General features: G+C 54.6%; 1 protein-coding gene, 24 non-coding genes and 1 pseudogene across 25 annotated transcripts; all 26 read left to right on the top strand.

Annotated features, from left to right (window-relative positions):
- The first annotated feature begins 49 nt into the window (after nt 1-49).
- LOC119015690 lies at nt 50-240 on the top strand. The gene has a single exon (XR_005073442.1). It is a non-coding gene; the product is annotated as a U2 spliceosomal RNA (small nuclear RNA).
- Nucleotides 241-473: 233 nt separating this feature from the next.
- On the top strand, nt 474-590 carry LOC119015734. Its single transcript, XR_005073482.1, has one exon. It is a non-coding gene; the product is annotated as a U5 spliceosomal RNA (small nuclear RNA).
- A 279-nt stretch (nt 591-869) lies between these two features.
- On the top strand, nt 870-1,033 carry LOC119015774. Its single transcript, XR_005073521.1, has one exon. It is a non-coding gene; the product is annotated as a U1 spliceosomal RNA (small nuclear RNA).
- Nucleotides 1,034-1,232: 199 nt separating this feature from the next.
- On the top strand, nt 1,233-1,423 carry LOC119015689. Its single transcript, XR_005073441.1, has one exon. It is a non-coding gene; the product is annotated as a U2 spliceosomal RNA (small nuclear RNA).
- Nucleotides 1,424-1,961: 538 nt separating this feature from the next.
- Nucleotides 1,962-2,152, top strand: LOC119015688. The gene has a single exon (XR_005073440.1). It is a non-coding gene; the product is annotated as a U2 spliceosomal RNA (small nuclear RNA).
- A 233-nt stretch (nt 2,153-2,385) lies between these two features.
- On the top strand, nt 2,386-2,502 carry LOC119015733. The gene has a single exon (XR_005073481.1). It is a non-coding gene; the product is annotated as a U5 spliceosomal RNA (small nuclear RNA).
- Nucleotides 2,503-2,781: 279 nt separating this feature from the next.
- LOC119015773 lies at nt 2,782-2,945 on the top strand. The gene has a single exon (XR_005073520.1). It is a non-coding gene; the product is annotated as a U1 spliceosomal RNA (small nuclear RNA).
- Nucleotides 2,946-3,249: 304 nt separating this feature from the next.
- LOC119015654 lies at nt 3,250-4,810 on the top strand. Its single transcript, XM_037091871.1, has 2 exons — nt 3,250-3,354; nt 3,451-4,810. The coding sequence occupies exon 2, from the start codon at nt 3,470-3,472 to the stop codon at nt 4,808-4,810; it is 1,341 nt and encodes a 446-aa protein (XP_036947766.1). The 5' UTR covers nt 3,250-3,354; nt 3,451-3,469.
- Nucleotides 4,811-8,846: 4,036 nt separating this feature from the next.
- On the top strand, nt 8,847-9,021 carry LOC119015714 (annotated as a pseudogene).
- A 233-nt stretch (nt 9,022-9,254) lies between these two features.
- LOC119015732 lies at nt 9,255-9,371 on the top strand. The gene has a single exon (XR_005073480.1). It is a non-coding gene; the product is annotated as a U5 spliceosomal RNA (small nuclear RNA).
- A 279-nt stretch (nt 9,372-9,650) lies between these two features.
- On the top strand, nt 9,651-9,814 carry LOC119015772. The gene has a single exon (XR_005073519.1). It is a non-coding gene; the product is annotated as a U1 spliceosomal RNA (small nuclear RNA).
- Nucleotides 9,815-10,013: 199 nt separating this feature from the next.
- LOC119015687 lies at nt 10,014-10,204 on the top strand. Its single transcript, XR_005073439.1, has one exon. It is a non-coding gene; the product is annotated as a U2 spliceosomal RNA (small nuclear RNA).
- Nucleotides 10,205-10,437: 233 nt separating this feature from the next.
- On the top strand, nt 10,438-10,554 carry LOC119015731. The gene has a single exon (XR_005073479.1). It is a non-coding gene; the product is annotated as a U5 spliceosomal RNA (small nuclear RNA).
- A 279-nt stretch (nt 10,555-10,833) lies between these two features.
- Nucleotides 10,834-10,997, top strand: LOC119015771. The gene has a single exon (XR_005073518.1). It is a non-coding gene; the product is annotated as a U1 spliceosomal RNA (small nuclear RNA).
- A 199-nt stretch (nt 10,998-11,196) lies between these two features.
- On the top strand, nt 11,197-11,387 carry LOC119015686. Its single transcript, XR_005073438.1, has one exon. It is a non-coding gene; the product is annotated as a U2 spliceosomal RNA (small nuclear RNA).
- A 233-nt stretch (nt 11,388-11,620) lies between these two features.
- On the top strand, nt 11,621-11,737 carry LOC119015730. Its single transcript, XR_005073478.1, has one exon. It is a non-coding gene; the product is annotated as a U5 spliceosomal RNA (small nuclear RNA).
- A 279-nt stretch (nt 11,738-12,016) lies between these two features.
- On the top strand, nt 12,017-12,180 carry LOC119015770. Its single transcript, XR_005073517.1, has one exon. It is a non-coding gene; the product is annotated as a U1 spliceosomal RNA (small nuclear RNA).
- Nucleotides 12,181-12,379: 199 nt separating this feature from the next.
- LOC119015685 lies at nt 12,380-12,570 on the top strand. Its single transcript, XR_005073437.1, has one exon. It is a non-coding gene; the product is annotated as a U2 spliceosomal RNA (small nuclear RNA).
- A 233-nt stretch (nt 12,571-12,803) lies between these two features.
- On the top strand, nt 12,804-12,920 carry LOC119015729. Its single transcript, XR_005073477.1, has one exon. It is a non-coding gene; the product is annotated as a U5 spliceosomal RNA (small nuclear RNA).
- A 279-nt stretch (nt 12,921-13,199) lies between these two features.
- On the top strand, nt 13,200-13,363 carry LOC119015769. The gene has a single exon (XR_005073516.1). It is a non-coding gene; the product is annotated as a U1 spliceosomal RNA (small nuclear RNA).
- Nucleotides 13,364-13,562: 199 nt separating this feature from the next.
- LOC119015684 lies at nt 13,563-13,753 on the top strand. Its single transcript, XR_005073436.1, has one exon. It is a non-coding gene; the product is annotated as a U2 spliceosomal RNA (small nuclear RNA).
- Nucleotides 13,754-13,986: 233 nt separating this feature from the next.
- LOC119015728 lies at nt 13,987-14,103 on the top strand. Its single transcript, XR_005073476.1, has one exon. It is a non-coding gene; the product is annotated as a U5 spliceosomal RNA (small nuclear RNA).
- Nucleotides 14,104-14,382: 279 nt separating this feature from the next.
- On the top strand, nt 14,383-14,546 carry LOC119015768. Its single transcript, XR_005073515.1, has one exon. It is a non-coding gene; the product is annotated as a U1 spliceosomal RNA (small nuclear RNA).
- Nucleotides 14,547-14,745: 199 nt separating this feature from the next.
- Nucleotides 14,746-14,936, top strand: LOC119015682. Its single transcript, XR_005073434.1, has one exon. It is a non-coding gene; the product is annotated as a U2 spliceosomal RNA (small nuclear RNA).
- Nucleotides 14,937-15,169: 233 nt separating this feature from the next.
- On the top strand, nt 15,170-15,286 carry LOC119015727. Its single transcript, XR_005073475.1, has one exon. It is a non-coding gene; the product is annotated as a U5 spliceosomal RNA (small nuclear RNA).
- A 279-nt stretch (nt 15,287-15,565) lies between these two features.
- On the top strand, nt 15,566-15,729 carry LOC119015767. Its single transcript, XR_005073514.1, has one exon. It is a non-coding gene; the product is annotated as a U1 spliceosomal RNA (small nuclear RNA).
- Nucleotides 15,730-15,835: the final 106 nt, after the last annotated feature.

Below are 15,835 nucleotides of genomic sequence, written 5' to 3'. Positions count from 1 at the left end.
GTATGAACAGTGCCAGGAAGTGGGCTCTGGCAGCAGACGACTGGGGCTCATCGCTTCTCGGCCTTTTGGCTAAGATCAAGTGTAGTATCTGTTCTTATCAGTTTAATATCTGGTATGTCCTCTACACGGGGACGACGTATTAAATGGATTTTTAGCCTCGGGAGCTGAAGCAGGGGCTTGCTCCGTTCACTCCACGCATCGACCCGGTATTGCAGCGCCGCCGGGAACGGTGCACCCCTCTCCCGCCTCGTGGAAAATCAAGCGCCGTCGCGGCCCAAAAGTCCTTGAGTCTGGAAGCGCCCGACAAGCAGGCTTTCCTCCCTCCGAAAACCGCTCGCGCAGGGGTCCCGGGATGATGTGGGGATGGGCGTGGCCACGGATTACGGCGCACGTGGAGCCAAGACGAGGCTCACCATGCGAACGGTGCCCGGGACCACGGCGGTCTAGCCTGCTGTCGAGGAGAGGAGCTGCACTTACTCGGGTTTCTCTTCATCCCGCACAAGTCTTTCGCCTTTTACTAAAGACTTCCGTGGAGAGGAACACCCACGAGTTGAAGAGATTTTTGGCGGGCTTTGCCGTTTGGCTGAGCCTCGTGCGCGTGTGAAAATCAACCAAGCCCTCCTTGGGCGAGCTAGGGGCGGAGCCGCCAAGCAGAAGCAGCTCCCCTGCGCAACGTCTCTGGTTGCATTCACACTGGGCGGAGGCAGACTTTACACATTTGCGGCAACTTTTGGTGCCCAATGAGGAGGAGGAGGATGAGAAAAATTGCCAAAGGCATCCGACTCTGCCGTGACCAACACCCTCATAGGCACCGTCAGCCAGGGGGCTGAGCCTGGGAATGGCCACCCTGTGTCAGACTCTTCCAACTCATACTTACCTGGCAGGGGAGACACCATGATCAAGAAGGTGGTTCACCCAGGGCGAGGCTCGGCCATTGCACTCCGGTCGTGCTGACCCCTGCGAATTCCCCAAATGTGGGAATCTCGACTGCATAATTTGTGGTAGTGGGGGGCTGCGTTCGCGCTCTCCCCCGACATCAAGGTCGACGGCAAACACTCGACGAGTGCTCCTCTCCCGCGCTGTCCGCAGGGGACGTGCGGCGATTGATCAAGAAGCCGGTTCACCCGGGCTGCCTGGGAGGAGCCTCAAAGCACTGCGCAATGCGAAGGGCACACCACGACAGGTATGAACAGTGCCAGGAAGTGGGCTCTGGCAGCAGACGACTGGGGCTCATCGCTTCTCGGCCTTTTGGCTAAGATCAAGTGTAGTATCTGTTCTTATCAGTTTAATATCTGGTATGTCCTCTACACGGGGACGACGTATTAAATGGATTTTTAGCCTCGGGAGCTGAAGCAGGGGCTTGCTCCGTTCACTCCACGCATCGACCCGGTATTGCAGCGCCGCCGGGAACGGTGCACCCCTCTCCCGCCTCGTGGAAAATCAAGCGCCGTCGCGGCCCAAAAGTCCTTGAGTCTGGAAGCGCCCGACAAGCAGGCTTTCCTCCCTCCGAAAACCGCTCGCGCAGGGGTCCCGGGATGATGTGGGGATGGGCGTGGCCACGGATTACGCCGCACGTGGAGCCAAGACGAGGCTCACCATGCGAACGGTGCCCGGGACCACGGCGGTCTAGCCTGCTGTCGAGGAGAGGAGCTGCACTTACTCGGGTTTCTCTTCATCCCGCACAAGTCTTTCGCCCAGGGCGAGGCTCGGCCATTGCACTCCGGTCGTGGGGGGTGGGGGGCTGCGTTCGCGCTCTCCCCCGACATCAAGGTCGACGGCAAACACTCGACGAGTGCTCCTCTCCCGCGCTGTCCGCAGGGGACGTGCGGCGATTGATCAAGAAGCCGGTTCACCCGGGCTGCCTGGGAGGAGCCTCAAAGCACTGCGCAATGCGAAGGGCACACCACGACAGGTATGAACAGTGCCAGGAAGTGGGCTCTGGCAGCAGACGACTGGGGCTCATCGCTTCTCGGCCTTTTGGCTAAGATCAAGTGTAGTATCTGTTCTTATCAGTTTAATATCTGGTATGTCCTCTACACGGGGACGACGTATTAAATGGATTTTTAGCCTCGGGAGCTGAAGCAGGGGCTTGCTCCGTTCACTCCACGCATCGACCCGGTATTGCAGCGCCGCCGGGAACGGTGCACCCCTCTCCCGCCTCGTGGAAAATCAAGCGCCGTCGCGGCCCAAAAGTCCTTGAGTCTGGAAGCGCCCGACAAGCAGGCTTTCCTCCCTCCGAAAACCGCTCGCGCAGGGGTCCCGGGATGATGTGGGGATGGGCGTGGCCACGGATTACGCCGCACGTGGAGCCAAGACGAGGCTCACCATGCGAACGGTGCCCGGGACCACGGCGGTCTAGCCTGCTGTCGAGGAGAGGAGCTGCACTTACTCGGGTTTCTCTTCATCCCGCACAAGTCTTTCGCCTTTTACTAAAGACTTCCGTGGAGAGGAACACCCACGAGTTGAAGAGATTTTTGGCGGGCTTTGCCGTTTGGCTGAGCCTCGTGCGCGTGTGAAAATCAACCAAGCCCTCCTTGGGCGAGCTAGGGGCGGAGCCGCCAAGCAGAAGCAGCTCCCCTGCGCAACGTCTCTGGTTGCATTCACACTGGGCGGAGGCAGACTTTACACATTTGCGGCAACTTTTGGTGCCCAATGAGGAGGAGGAGGATGAGAAAAATTGCCAAAGGCATCCGACTCTGCCGTGACCAACACCCTCATAGGCACCGTCAGCCAGGGGGCTGAGCCTGGGAATGGCCACCCTGTGTCAGACTCTTCCAACTCATACTTACCTGGCAGGGGAGACACCATGATCAAGAAGGTGGTTCACCCAGGGCGAGGCTCGGCCATTGCACTCCGGTCGTGCTGACCCCTGCGAATTCCCCAAATGTGGGAATCTCGACTGCATAATTTGTGGTAGTGGGGGGCTGCGTTCGCGCTCTCCCCCGACATCAAGGTCGACGGCAAACACTCGACGAGTGCTCCTCTCCCGCGCTGTCCGCAGGGGACGTGCGGCGATTGATCAAGAAGCCGGTTCACCCGGGCTGCCTGGGAGGAGCCTCAAAGCACTGCGCAATGCGAAGGGCACACCACGACAGGTATGAACAGTGCCAGGAAGTGGGCTCTGGCAGCAGACGACTGGGGCTCATCGCTTCTCGGCCTTTTGGCTAAGACAGTGATCACTCCCTGTTAGCAGGATTATTTCCTCTCTGTGGGAATTGTCCTATCTACTTTGGGAGATATTGCTTTGTATTGTACTTTGCTTCATTTTGCACATTTGTTATTGTTTGGTTGTTCTTTTTCTTGCATATTTGCACAGTATTTATTTGCTTTTAGACACACTTGAGGCCATTCAGGGTAGGTAATCTTTTAGTTTTCTTATTCTTGACTGGTTTCTCGTGTTTATTTAGTGGTTTTAACCTTAATTTATTGTATTTATTTCTTTTATTGTAGAAGTGTGGTGTCTCCAGCCATGTCGGCTGCCCGTGCCGGCATGCGGAGGCACCACAGTGTGAGATTTCTTTTCAAAGAAAAGGATGGTAAGCTCCTGGAGATGTCCAGACTGGACTTCTCCAGGAAACTCATTCAGAAGGCCCTTGGCTTTTCCCCCAAGGAGCTAAATTGTGTTCTGACTCTGCCCTTCAACAAAGGCTTTGATATCAGTTTTGTTACTGCAGCTGTGTTACAAGACTTTTGGCAACGTTTTGAAAAGGTTAAGACCCAGTTTTCGGCATTCAGTGTGGAGAAACTGACTGACAACTCCCTGAAAGTGGTTGTTGTTAGAATGTTCAATGAAATGGTGAATGCTGAAGATATCTGTATGTGGCTGGGTAGATATTGCACTGTGAAGGGCCAGGCTACCAAGGTGAGAGATGAAGACGGCATCTGGAACTGTGCCTGGAGGGTCCCCATCCAGCAATGGCAGGACCCTCAGGGATACCAGGGCCTGAGGCATCTCCCATCCATGGTAGTCCTTGGTGAGAACAGGGGCTACATTCACTACCAGGGCATGCCCAAGCTCTGCCGCAAGTGTGGCGAGCATGGACACCTGGCAGAAGCTTGCCAAAACACAGTTTGCGGTAAATGTAGAGAAATTGGGCATTCCTTTGAAGAATGTCCCAATGGCAGAAAGTGCAATCTCTGTGGAGAATCAAATCACCTTTTCAGAGATTGCCCAATGTCTTTTGCCAACAAATTGAAAGCCAAGAGAAAGCAAGAAAGTGAAATCGAAAAAGAAAATAGCCCACAGGAAAATGGCCGAAAAGTAACAGTCGAGGTGCTAATTGAAGAGGAGGGGCTGGGAAATTCAAATCTCCCACCAAAATCCGTGGTTGGTGGAGAGGAGCCCGGTGAGGTGGGACAAGGGGAGGAGCCTGGCTCCAACTCAGCAGAGGGCGCTGCTGAGGGAGATAGAGAAAGCCAGGCAGCAGGTGGAGCTGGACAAGAATCAACTGTGTCAGGCCTAAGCGCCACTGATTCCACGGCCAGCCTGATCACAGTTGATGACGAACAAGAACAAGCAGGGTCCAGCGACACCTCCCTCCCCAATGCCCAGCCCAACCTCAAGAGAACTGCATCTGAACTGTCCAGCTCCGAGGCTAATGCAGCCTCAGAGAAGAAGGGAAGGGCCGAGCTCGTCTCATACAGCTCCCCTGTGGAGCAGCTCGGAGCCTTCCCTTCCAGTTCACCCAATCAGTGCTCATTTCTTGGTATAGCACTACAGTCAACTCCTTTGGAAAAGCGTGCAGACATTGCGTTCCGGAGAAAAGAATCTCAGGCCTCACCCCCCGATTGCATGGGGATAGTGAAGTGAGATCCTTTTACATTTCTCAAAGTCTGGTATTTTTTTTAACACTAGCCTTTTAACTAAATCGTAATATGTCATACTTGTTGTTTTTACCAACCATACTCATGACCCTCAACATCTCCACCCTAAATGTGAGAAGTGTGAGGTCGGGAGTTAGAGCCCAGACTGTTTTATCCGCCCTAAGTTCTTTTAAGTCAGATGTGTTTTTATTGCAAGAATGTAGCCTGCCCTTTTTAAACAGTTACAGAAAATGGGAAACAAAGTGGCCTTTCGGCCAATCCACCTGGAGCGGCTCAAACCAAAATAAAGCAGACGGCGTAGCCATTTTAATTAAAAACCCTCTAGTAGTGGTGAAGGGCAGCACTGTGGTGAGAGACGGACGGGCAGTTTTAGCACACTTGACGTACATGGGGCAGGATTTTAACCTACTGAACATATACGGTTTTAACGACAAAAACGACAGGTACGACCTTTTAAAAGAAATGCAGTCCCACATGCTAGGCAGGGTTCCTTTAGTGGTGGGAGGGGATTTTAATTGTGTATTATGCAGAGAAGACAGGCGGGGAGCAGGGGATGATTTTAAAGTAGACAAAACATCGGTTTTATTGCAAAACATCTGTAAGGATTTTAGGCTACAAGACTGTTTTAAAATCATGCATCCCAGAGAGGAGGGCTTCACCTGGTTTAGTGGTGATGGCACCAAAGCTTCTCGCATCGACTATATCTTTACACGGGACTGCCCACCAACTGATGCTAGATTGACCCCTGTTTTCTTTTCCGACCACGCTATGCTTTCATGCACCCTGACACTCTCTTCGGGTGCGACTGTAGGAAGTGGTCTGTGGAAGCTAAACTGCTCCCTGTTAGAAGATGGGGAGATAGCTAGACAATACAGGGAGCAGTATAGCCAATGGCAGACCCTTCAAGACTTTTTCCTCTCAAGTGCACACTGGTGGGAGTGGGTGAAAACAAAGACAAAAGACTTTTTTAGGCAGGCAGCAAGCAACAAGAAAGCAAAAGAAAAACGACGCATGTTGGGACTGCAGAAAAGACTGCAGAGATATTTTAAACTAGCAAACCAGGGCTTTGATTTTAACGAAGATGTTTTAAAAGTCAAAAAGGAAATGTTGGAACTAGAGGATATAAAGAGTCGAGGTATCATTTTAAGAAGCAAGGAGAGAGAAATTGAAGAAGGGGAAAAATGCACACGCTACTTCTTTAAGAAAATAATTAGCAAAAGAAGGGTTTTAACAAAGTTGAAAAAAGAAGATGGCCTGCTTACTGCTAACACAAAAGAACTAATTGAAACAGTGGAAACCTTTTACAGTAAATTATATGGAGAAAAAGAAATAGAAAATGAAATCACAGAGCAGGTTTTAAAACATGTTGATAAAACAGTGGAGGATAGTGTGCTTTTAACCCAAGATTTTACCCTTTTAGAGCTGGAAAAGTGCTTGAAAAATTTTAAGAAGGGGAAGTCCCCAGGCCACGATGGACTTCCCCTGGAATTTTATCTGATCTTTTGGGACATCCTTGCAAACGACCTACTGACCCTTTTTAACGACTTTGACCAGCTAGACCTGTTACCGGAAAGTTTTAGAGTAGGGATAGTCACTTTAATTCACAAAAAAGACGAACAGACTGACCTGAAAAACTGGAGACCGATAACGCTTTTAAATGCTGACTGCAAACTTTTTAGCAAACTTTTAGCGACACGCTTAACTCGGGTTTTAGGGGAGGTGATCCACCCGGATCAAGCCTGTGCCATCCCGGGGAGGCGGATCACCGACAGCCTCGTACTGATCAGAGACACCATCTGTTACGCGAGAGACAGAGATATTCGGCTTGTATTGCTAAATTTAGACTTCGAAAAAGCCTTTGATCGGGTCTCGCACCAGTACCTATTTCAAGTACTGCAAAAAATGGGGTTACCTCAGAGGGTCATAGCGTGGGTGGGGTTGCTCTACCAGAGTACTAAGAGCAGAATCCTGGTAAATGGGAAACTCACCAAGGCAGTGAATATATGCTGCGGTGTCCGTCAGGGTTGTCCGTTATCTGCCCTCCTCTATGTCTTATGCGTAGAGCCATTGGCACAGATCTTGAGAAGGGACAAATGGATCAATGGGGTGTCGATTCCGGGGAGCGGGGGTATGGTCACTAAATGCCTTTTATACATGGACGACGTTAACATTTTATGCACAGACCTTTTATCTGTTAACAGGACCATGGACTTGACGGACTGGTACGGACGGGCCTCTGGAGCCAGACTGAACCGCGACAAGACCCAAGCAAAGTTTTACGGACCGTGGACAGCGACCGAGACCACAGGACTCCCTCTGACTGTGACACAGACTGACATAAAAGTACTCGGGGTAAAATTCGACGAGGAAGGGGGAGGGAGGAACAATTGGCCTGACGTGATAGGGAAAGTTAGGAAGAGACTGGGATACTGGAGGCAAAGGGGACTGACGACTGAAGGCAAGGTTTTAATCATCAAAGCTGTGATTTTACCCTTGTTTTTACTCATCAGTGCTGTTTTTACCCTGCCTCGTAGAGTGCTTTTAGATCTGGATCGAGCCATTTTTTACTTCCTGTGGGGGTCCAAGTGGGAGCGAGTGACAAGGAAAGAAATGAAGAAGCCAAAATCGAAAGGAGGAAGAGACGTGCCGGACTTCCATTTGTTTTTATCCAGCAAATACATCACATTGCATCTCGCTTACGCCACAGCCCCATCCAGAGATCACAAAACATCTGCCATGGCACGATTCTGGATGGGGTCTTACCTCAGAACGCTCAAGTTTTTACCCACCGACCTCCGAGTACCCGTGTCTTTTAAACTGCCTACGTCCTACGATTTTATACGCAAGTTTTTAATAGATTTTAAATTGGAACAGGAGGAGCTGACACTTTTAACCAACCACCGCTCTCTTCTCTCTCTTGTGCAGGAGCGGGAGCCAGTGAGTCCAGTGCGTGGGCTCGCATTTGGCGAGCCCACAACGGTATGGCACAATGTCAACCATCCCGTTCTCCCCAACAGACTACGGGACCTGTCCTGGATGGTCGCTCACGAGGTCCTCCCGGTCAGGACCGTTATGCACTCCCGGGGCATGTCACCAACCGCCACCTGCCCCCGGCCGGGTTGTGGCGCGCCCGAGTCGGTGAGGCACTTGCTCTGGGAGTGCAGAGCTGCTGTCGACTTGTGGGCAATGGCCGGCTCCCAGCAATTCCCGTACTTGCCAGCGGGGGAGGTCCTAGATGCACAGCTCGTGCTCTACGGGGTGAGCCGGAAAAAAAGAACAAAAGAAGAATTCTCCCAGCTCTGGCTCACCCTGGCCGCCGTAAAAGACGCCATATGGACCTCCAGAAACCTGCTGGCAAGACAGCGCATGCAGATCCCCCCCGTGGCTACGATCCGAATGGCCGCAGCGACGGTTCAGACAGCCGTCGCTGCAGGCGGCAGGCCTAGGACGTAGCCACAAGAAGACTCGCCTCTGCGCCTATTCGGAGGTGGGAGCCGGAGCCACACAGGAAAGGTCAAGGCAGCGGCGGCCTGACCCTCCGCAAAAAATAAGGAGCAAGAGGTGGAGGGCCTCCTCTGAGTGCCACCAGCGGCTCCCTGGGGCCTGATGGGAGAGCGGGATGAGTTCCCTTGACAAGGACTCATCCCGCTCCTTCACAAGAAAGACCAGAGAGTTTGTTTTTTTTTTTTTTTTAAACTTATTTTTAACGCCCTCCCTGTTAAAGGACATGCTCATGGACTCACACACTCACATTAATTTAACACAATGGACCTTTTAATAACACAGAGAGCGCTTTCTTTTAACATGTCTTGTTCATTTTGAAGAGATTACATGTGCTTTTTTTTCTTTTTTTTTTTTTTTATCTTTAAATTCCTTTTAGTGTATCTTGAAGTTGTTTTATTATGAATGTTCCTCACAGATGAAAATATATATGTATTGCTACCAAGACATGTTGATTTTGCTTACCTTTTAAGTGCTTTAAAAAAAGAAAAACATGTTTATCAAATGATTATTGTGTCAATAAATCTTTTCGTAAGAAAAAAATCTGTTCTTATCAGTTTAATATCTGGTATGTCCTCTACACGGGGACGACGTATTAAATGGATTTTTAGCCTCGGGAGCTGAAGCAGGGGCTTGCTCCGTTCACTCCACGCATCGACCCGGTATTGCAGCGCCGCCGGGAACGGTGCACCCCTCTCCCGCCTCGTGGAAAATCAAGCGCCGTCGCGGCCCAAAAGTCCTTGAGTCTGGAAGCGCCCGACAAGCAGGCTTTCCTCCCTCCGAAAACCGCTCGCGCAGGGGTCCCGGGATGATGTGGGGATGGGCGTGGCCACGGATTACGGCGCACGTGGAGCCAAGACGAGGCTCACCATGCGAACGGTGCCCGGGACCACGGCGGTCTAGCCTGCTGTCGAGGAGAGGAGCTGCACTTACTCGGGTTTCTCTTCATCCCGCACAAGTCTTTCGCCTTTTACTAAAGACTTCCGTGGAGAGGAACACCCACGAGTTGAAGAGATTTTTGGCGGGCTTTGCCGTTTGGCTGAGCCTCGTGCGCGTGTGAAAATCAACCAAGCCCTCCTTGGGCGAGCTAGGGGCGGAGCCGCCAAGCAGAAGCAGCTCCCCTGCGCAACGTCTCTGGTTGCATTCACACTGGGCGGAGGCAGACTTTACACATTTGCGGCAACTTTTGGTGCCCAATGAGGAGGAGGAGGATGAGAAAAATTGCCAAAGGCATCCGACTCTGCCGTGACCAACACCCTCATAGGCACCGTCAGCCAGGGGGCTGAGCCTGGGAATGGCCACCCTGTGTCAGACTCTTCCAACTCATACTTACCTGGCAGGGGAGACACCATGATCAAGAAGGTGGTTCACCCAGGGCGAGGCTCGGCCATTGCACTCCGGTCGTGCTGACCCCTGCGAATTCCCCAAATGTGGGAATCTCGACTGCATAATTTGTGGTAGTGGGGGGCTGCGTTCGCGCTCTCCCCCGACATCAAGGTCGACGGCAAACACTCGACGAGTGCTCCTCTCCCGCGCTGTCCGCAGGGGACGTGCGGCGATTGATCAAGAAGCCGGTTCACCCGGGCTGCCTGGGAGGAGCCTCAAAGCACTGCGCAATGCGAAGGGCACACCACGACAGGTATGAACAGTGCCAGGAAGTGGGCTCTGGCAGCAGACGACTGGGGCTCATCGCTTCTCGGCCTTTTGGCTAAGATCAAGTGTAGTATCTGTTCTTATCAGTTTAATATCTGGTATGTCCTCTACACGGGGACGACGTATTAAATGGATTTTTAGCCTCGGGAGCTGAAGCAGGGGCTTGCTCCGTTCACTCCACGCATCGACCCGGTATTGCAGCGCCGCCGGGAACGGTGCACCCCTCTCCCGCCTCGTGGAAAATCAAGCGCCGTCGCGGCCCAAAAGTCCTTGAGTCTGGAAGCGCCCGACAAGCAGGCTTTCCTCCCTCCGAAAACCGCTCGCGCAGGGGTCCCGGGATGATGTGGGGATGGGCGTGGCCACGGATTACGGCGCACGTGGAGCCAAGACGAGGCTCACCATGCGAACGGTGCCCGGGACCACGGCGGTCTAGCCTGCTGTCGAGGAGAGGAGCTGCACTTACTCGGGTTTCTCTTCATCCCGCACAAGTCTTTCGCCTTTTACTAAAGACTTCCGTGGAGAGGAACACCCACGAGTTGAAGAGATTTTTGGCGGGCTTTGCCGTTTGGCTGAGCCTCGTGCGCGTGTGAAAATCAACCAAGCCCTCCTTGGGCGAGCTAGGGGCGGAGCCGCCAAGCAGAAGCAGCTCCCCTGCGCAACGTCTCTGGTTGCATTCACACTGGGCGGAGGCAGACTTTACACATTTGCGGCAACTTTTGGTGCCCAATGAGGAGGAGGAGGATGAGAAAAATTGCCAAAGGCATCCGACTCTGCCGTGACCAACACCCTCATAGGCACCGTCAGCCAGGGGGCTGAGCCTGGGAATGGCCACCCTGTGTCAGACTCTTCCAACTCATACTTACCTGGCAGGGGAGACACCATGATCAAGAAGGTGGTTCACCCAGGGCGAGGCTCGGCCATTGCACTCCGGTCGTGCTGACCCCTGCGAATTCCCCAAATGTGGGAATCTCGACTGCATAATTTGTGGTAGTGGGGGGCTGCGTTCGCGCTCTCCCCCGACATCAAGGTCGACGGCAAACACTCGACGAGTGCTCCTCTCCCGCGCTGTCCGCAGGGGACGTGCGGCGATTGATCAAGAAGCCGGTTCACCCGGGCTGCCTGGGAGGAGCCTCAAAGCACTGCGCAATGCGAAGGGCACACCACGACAGGTATGAACAGTGCCAGGAAGTGGGCTCTGGCAGCAGACGACTGGGGCTCATCGCTTCTCGGCCTTTTGGCTAAGATCAAGTGTAGTATCTGTTCTTATCAGTTTAATATCTGGTATGTCCTCTACACGGGGACGACGTATTAAATGGATTTTTAGCCTCGGGAGCTGAAGCAGGGGCTTGCTCCGTTCACTCCACGCATCGACCCGGTATTGCAGCGCCGCCGGGAACGGTGCACCCCTCTCCCGCCTCGTGGAAAATCAAGCGCCGTCGCGGCCCAAAAGTCCTTGAGTCTGGAAGCGCCCGACAAGCAGGCTTTCCTCCCTCCGAAAACCGCTCGCGCAGGGGTCCCGGGATGATGTGGGGATGGGCGTGGCCACGGATTACGGCGCACGTGGAGCCAAGACGAGGCTCACCATGCGAACGGTGCCCGGGACCACGGCGGTCTAGCCTGCTGTCGAGGAGAGGAGCTGCACTTACTCGGGTTTCTCTTCATCCCGCACAAGTCTTTCGCCTTTTACTAAAGACTTCCGTGGAGAGGAACACCCACGAGTTGAAGAGATTTTTGGCGGGCTTTGCCGTTTGGCTGAGCCTCGTGCGCGTGTGAAAATCAACCAAGCCCTCCTTGGGCGAGCTAGGGGCGGAGCCGCCAAGCAGAAGCAGCTCCCCTGCGCAACGTCTCTGGTTGCATTCACACTGGGCGGAGGCAGACTTTACACATTTGCGGCAACTTTTGGTGCCCAATGAGGAGGAGGAGGATGAGAAAAATTGCCAAAGGCATCCGACTCTGCCGTGACCAACACCCTCATAGGCACCGTCAGCCAGGGGGCTGAGCCTGGGAATGGCCACCCTGTGTCAGACTCTTCCAACTCATACTTACCTGGCAGGGGAGACACCATGATCAAGAAGGTGGTTCACCCAGGGCGAGGCTCGGCCATTGCACTCCGGTCGTGCTGACCCCTGCGAATTCCCCAAATGTGGGAATCTCGACTGCATAATTTGTGGTAGTGGGGGGCTGCGTTCGCGCTCTCCCCCGACATCAAGGTCGACGGCAAACACTCGACGAGTGCTCCTCTCCCGCGCTGTCCGCAGGGGACGTGCGGCGATTGATCAAGAAGCCGGTTCACCCGGGCTGCCTGGGAGGAGCCTCAAAGCACTGCGCAATGCGAAGGGCACACCACGACAGGTATGAACAGTGCCAGGAAGTGGGCTCTGGCAGCAGACGACTGGGGCTCATCGCTTCTCGGCCTTTTGGCTAAGATCAAGTGTAGTATCTGTTCTTATCAGTTTAATATCTGGTATGTCCTCTACACGGGGACGACGTATTAAATGGATTTTTAGCCTCGGGAGCTGAAGCAGGGGCTTGCTCCGTTCACTCCACGCATCGACCCGGTATTGCAGCGCCGCCGGGAACGGTGCACCCCTCTCCCGCCTCGTGGAAAATCAAGCGCCGTCGCGGCCCAAAAGTCCTTGAGTCTGGAAGCGCCCGACAAGCAGGCTTTCCTCCCTCCGAAAACCGCTCGCGCAGGGGTCCCGGGATGATGTGGGGATGGGCGTGGCCACGGATTACGGCGCACGTGGAGCCAAGACGAGGCTCACCATGCGAACGGTGCCCGGGACCACGGCGGTCTAGCCTGCTGTCGAGGAGAGGAGCTGCACTTACTCGGGTTTCTCTTCATCCCGCACAAGTCTTTCGCCTTTTACTAAAGACTTCCGTGGAGAGGAACACCCACGAGTTGAAGAGATTTTTGGCGGGCTTTGCCGTTTGGCTGAGCCTCGTGCGCGTGTGAAAATCAACCAAGCCCTCCTTGGGCGAGCTAGGGGCGGAGCCGCCAAGCAGAAGCAGCTCCCCTGCGCAACGTCTCTGGTTGCATTCACACTGGGCGGAGGCAGACTTTACACATTTGCGGCAACTTTTGGTGCCCAATGAGGAGGAGGAGGATGAGAAAAATTGCCAAAGGCATCCGACTCTGCCGTGACCAACACCCTCATAGGCACCGTCAGCCAGGGGGCTGAGCCTGGGAATGGCCACCCTGTGTCAGACTCTTCCAACTCATACTTACCTGGCAGGGGAGACACCATGATCAAGAAGGTGGTTCACCCAGGGCGAGGCTCGGCCATTGCACTCCGGTCGTGCTGACCCCTGCGAATTCCCCAAATGTGGGAATCTCGACTGCATAATTTGTGGTAGTGGGGGGCTGCGTTCGCGCTCTCCCCCGACATCAAGGTCGACGGCAAACACTCGACGAGTGCTCCTCTCCCGCGCTGTCCGCAGGGGACGTGCGGCGATTGATCAAGAAGCCGGTTCACCCGGGCTGCCTGGGAGGAGCCTCAAAGCACTGCGCAATGCGAAGGGCACACCACGACAGGTATGAACAGTGCCAGGAAGTGGGCTCTGGCAGCAGACGACTGGGGCTCATCGCTTCTCGGCCTTTTGGCTAAGATCAAGTGTAGTATCTGTTCTTATCAGTTTAATATCTGGTATGTCCTCTACACGGGGACGACGTATTAAATGGATTTTTAGCCTCGGGAGCTGAAGCAGGGGCTTGCTCCGTTCACTCCACGCATCGACCCGGTATTGCAGCGCCGCCGGGAACGGTGCACCCCTCTCCCGCCTCGTGGAAAATCAAGCGCCGTCGCGGCCCAAAAGTCCTTGAGTCTGGAAGCGCCCGACAAGCAGGCTTTCCTCCCTCCGAAAACCGCTCGCGCAGGGGTCCCGGGATGATGTGGGGATGGGCGTGGCCACGGATTACGGCGCACGTGGAGCCAAGACGAGGCTCACCATGCGAACGGTGCCCGGGACCACGGCGGTCTAGCCTGCTGTCGAGGAGAGGAGCTGCACTTACTCGGGTTTCTCTTCATCCCGCACAAGTCTTTCGCCTTTTACTAAAGACTTCCGTGGAGAGGAACACCCACGAGTTGAAGAGATTTTTGGCGGGCTTTGCCGTTTGGCTGAGCCTCGTGCGCGTGTGAAAATCAACCAAGCCCTCCTTGGGCGAGCTAGGGGCGGAGCCGCCAAGCAGAAGCAGCTCCCCTGCGCAACGTCTCTGGTTGCATTCACACTGGGCGGAGGCAGACTTTACACATTTGCGGCAACTTTTGGTGCCCAATGAGGAGGAGGAGGATGAGAAAAATTGCCAAAGGCATCCGACTCTGCCGTGACCAACACCCTCATAGGCACCGTCAGCCAGGGGGCTGAGCCTGGGAATGGCCACCCTGTGTCAGACTCTTCCAACTCATACTTACCTGGCAGGGGAGACACCATGATCAAGAAGGTGGTTCACCCAGGGCGAGGCTCGGCCATTGCACTCCGGTCGTGCTGACCCCTGCGAATTCCCCAAATGTGGGAATCTCGACTGCATAATTTGTGGTAGTGGGGGGCTGCGTTCGCGCTCTCCCCCGACATCAAGGTCGACGGCAAACACTCGACGAGTGCTCCTCTCCCGCGCTGTCCGCAGGGGACGTGCGGCGATTGATCAAGAAGCCGGTTCACCCGGGCTGCCTGGGAGGAGCCTCAAAGCACTGCGCAATGCGAAGGGCACACCACGACAGGTATGAACAGTGCCAGGAAGTGGGCTCTGGCAGCAGACGACTGGGGCTCATCGCTTCTCGGCCTTTTGGCTAAGATCAAGTGTAGTATCTGTTCTTATCAGTTTAATATCTGGTATGTCCTCTACACGGGGACGACGTATTAAATGGATTTTTAGCCTCGGGAGCTGAAGCAGGGGCTTGCTCCGTTCACTCCACGCATCGACCCGGTATTGCAGCGCCGCCGGGAACGGTGCACCCCTCTCCCGCCTCGTGGAAAATCAAGCGCCGTCGCGGCCCAAAAGTCCTTGAGTCTGGAAGCGCCCGACAAGCAGGCTTTCCTCCCTCCGAAAACCGCTCGCGCAGGGGTCCCGGGATGATGTGGGGATGGGCGTGGCCACGGATTACGGCGCACGTGGAGCCAAGACGAGGCTCACCATGCGAACGGTGCCCGGGACCACGGCGGTCTAGCCTGCTGTCGAGGAGAGGAGCTGCACTTACTCGGGTTTCTCTTCATCCCGCACAAGTCTTTCGCCTTTTACTAAAGACTTCCGTGGAGAGGAACACCCACGAGTTGAAGAGATTTTTGGCGGGCTTTGCCGTTTGGCTGAGCCTCGTGCGCGTGTGAAAATCAACCAAGCCCTCCTTGGGCGAGCTAGGGGCGGAGCCGCCAAGCAGAAGCAGCTCCCCTGCGCAACGTCTCTGGTTGCATTCACACTGGGCGGAGGCAGACTTTACACATTTGCGGCAACTTTTGGTGCCCAATGAGGAGGAGGAGGATGAGAAAAATTGCCAAAGGCATCCGACTCTGCCGTGACCAACACCCTCATAGGCACCGTCAGCCAGGGGGCTGAGCCTGGGAATGGCCACCCTGTGTCAGACTCTTCCAACTCATACTTACCTGGCAGGGGAGACACCATGATCAAGAAGGTGGTTCACCCAGGGCGAGGCTCGGCCATTGCACTCCGGTCGTGCTGACCCCTGCGAATTCCCCAAATGTGGGAATCTCGACTGCATAATTTGTGGTAGTGGGGGGCTGCGTTCGCGCTCTCCCCCGACATCAAGGTCGACGGCAAACACTCGACGAGTGCTCCTCTCCCGCGCTGTCCGCAGGGGACGTGCGGCGATTGATCAAGAAGCCGGTTCACCCGGGCTGCCTGGGA

Source organism: Acanthopagrus latus, chromosome 24 (assembly GCF_904848185.1).
Source record: "Acanthopagrus latus isolate v.2019 chromosome 24, fAcaLat1.1, whole genome shotgun sequence".
Taxonomy (NCBI): domain Eukaryota; kingdom Metazoa; phylum Chordata; class Actinopteri; order Spariformes; family Sparidae; genus Acanthopagrus; species Acanthopagrus latus.
The sequence above is the reverse complement of the archived record's forward strand: the minus strand, read 5'-3'. Positions and strand labels throughout refer to the sequence as shown.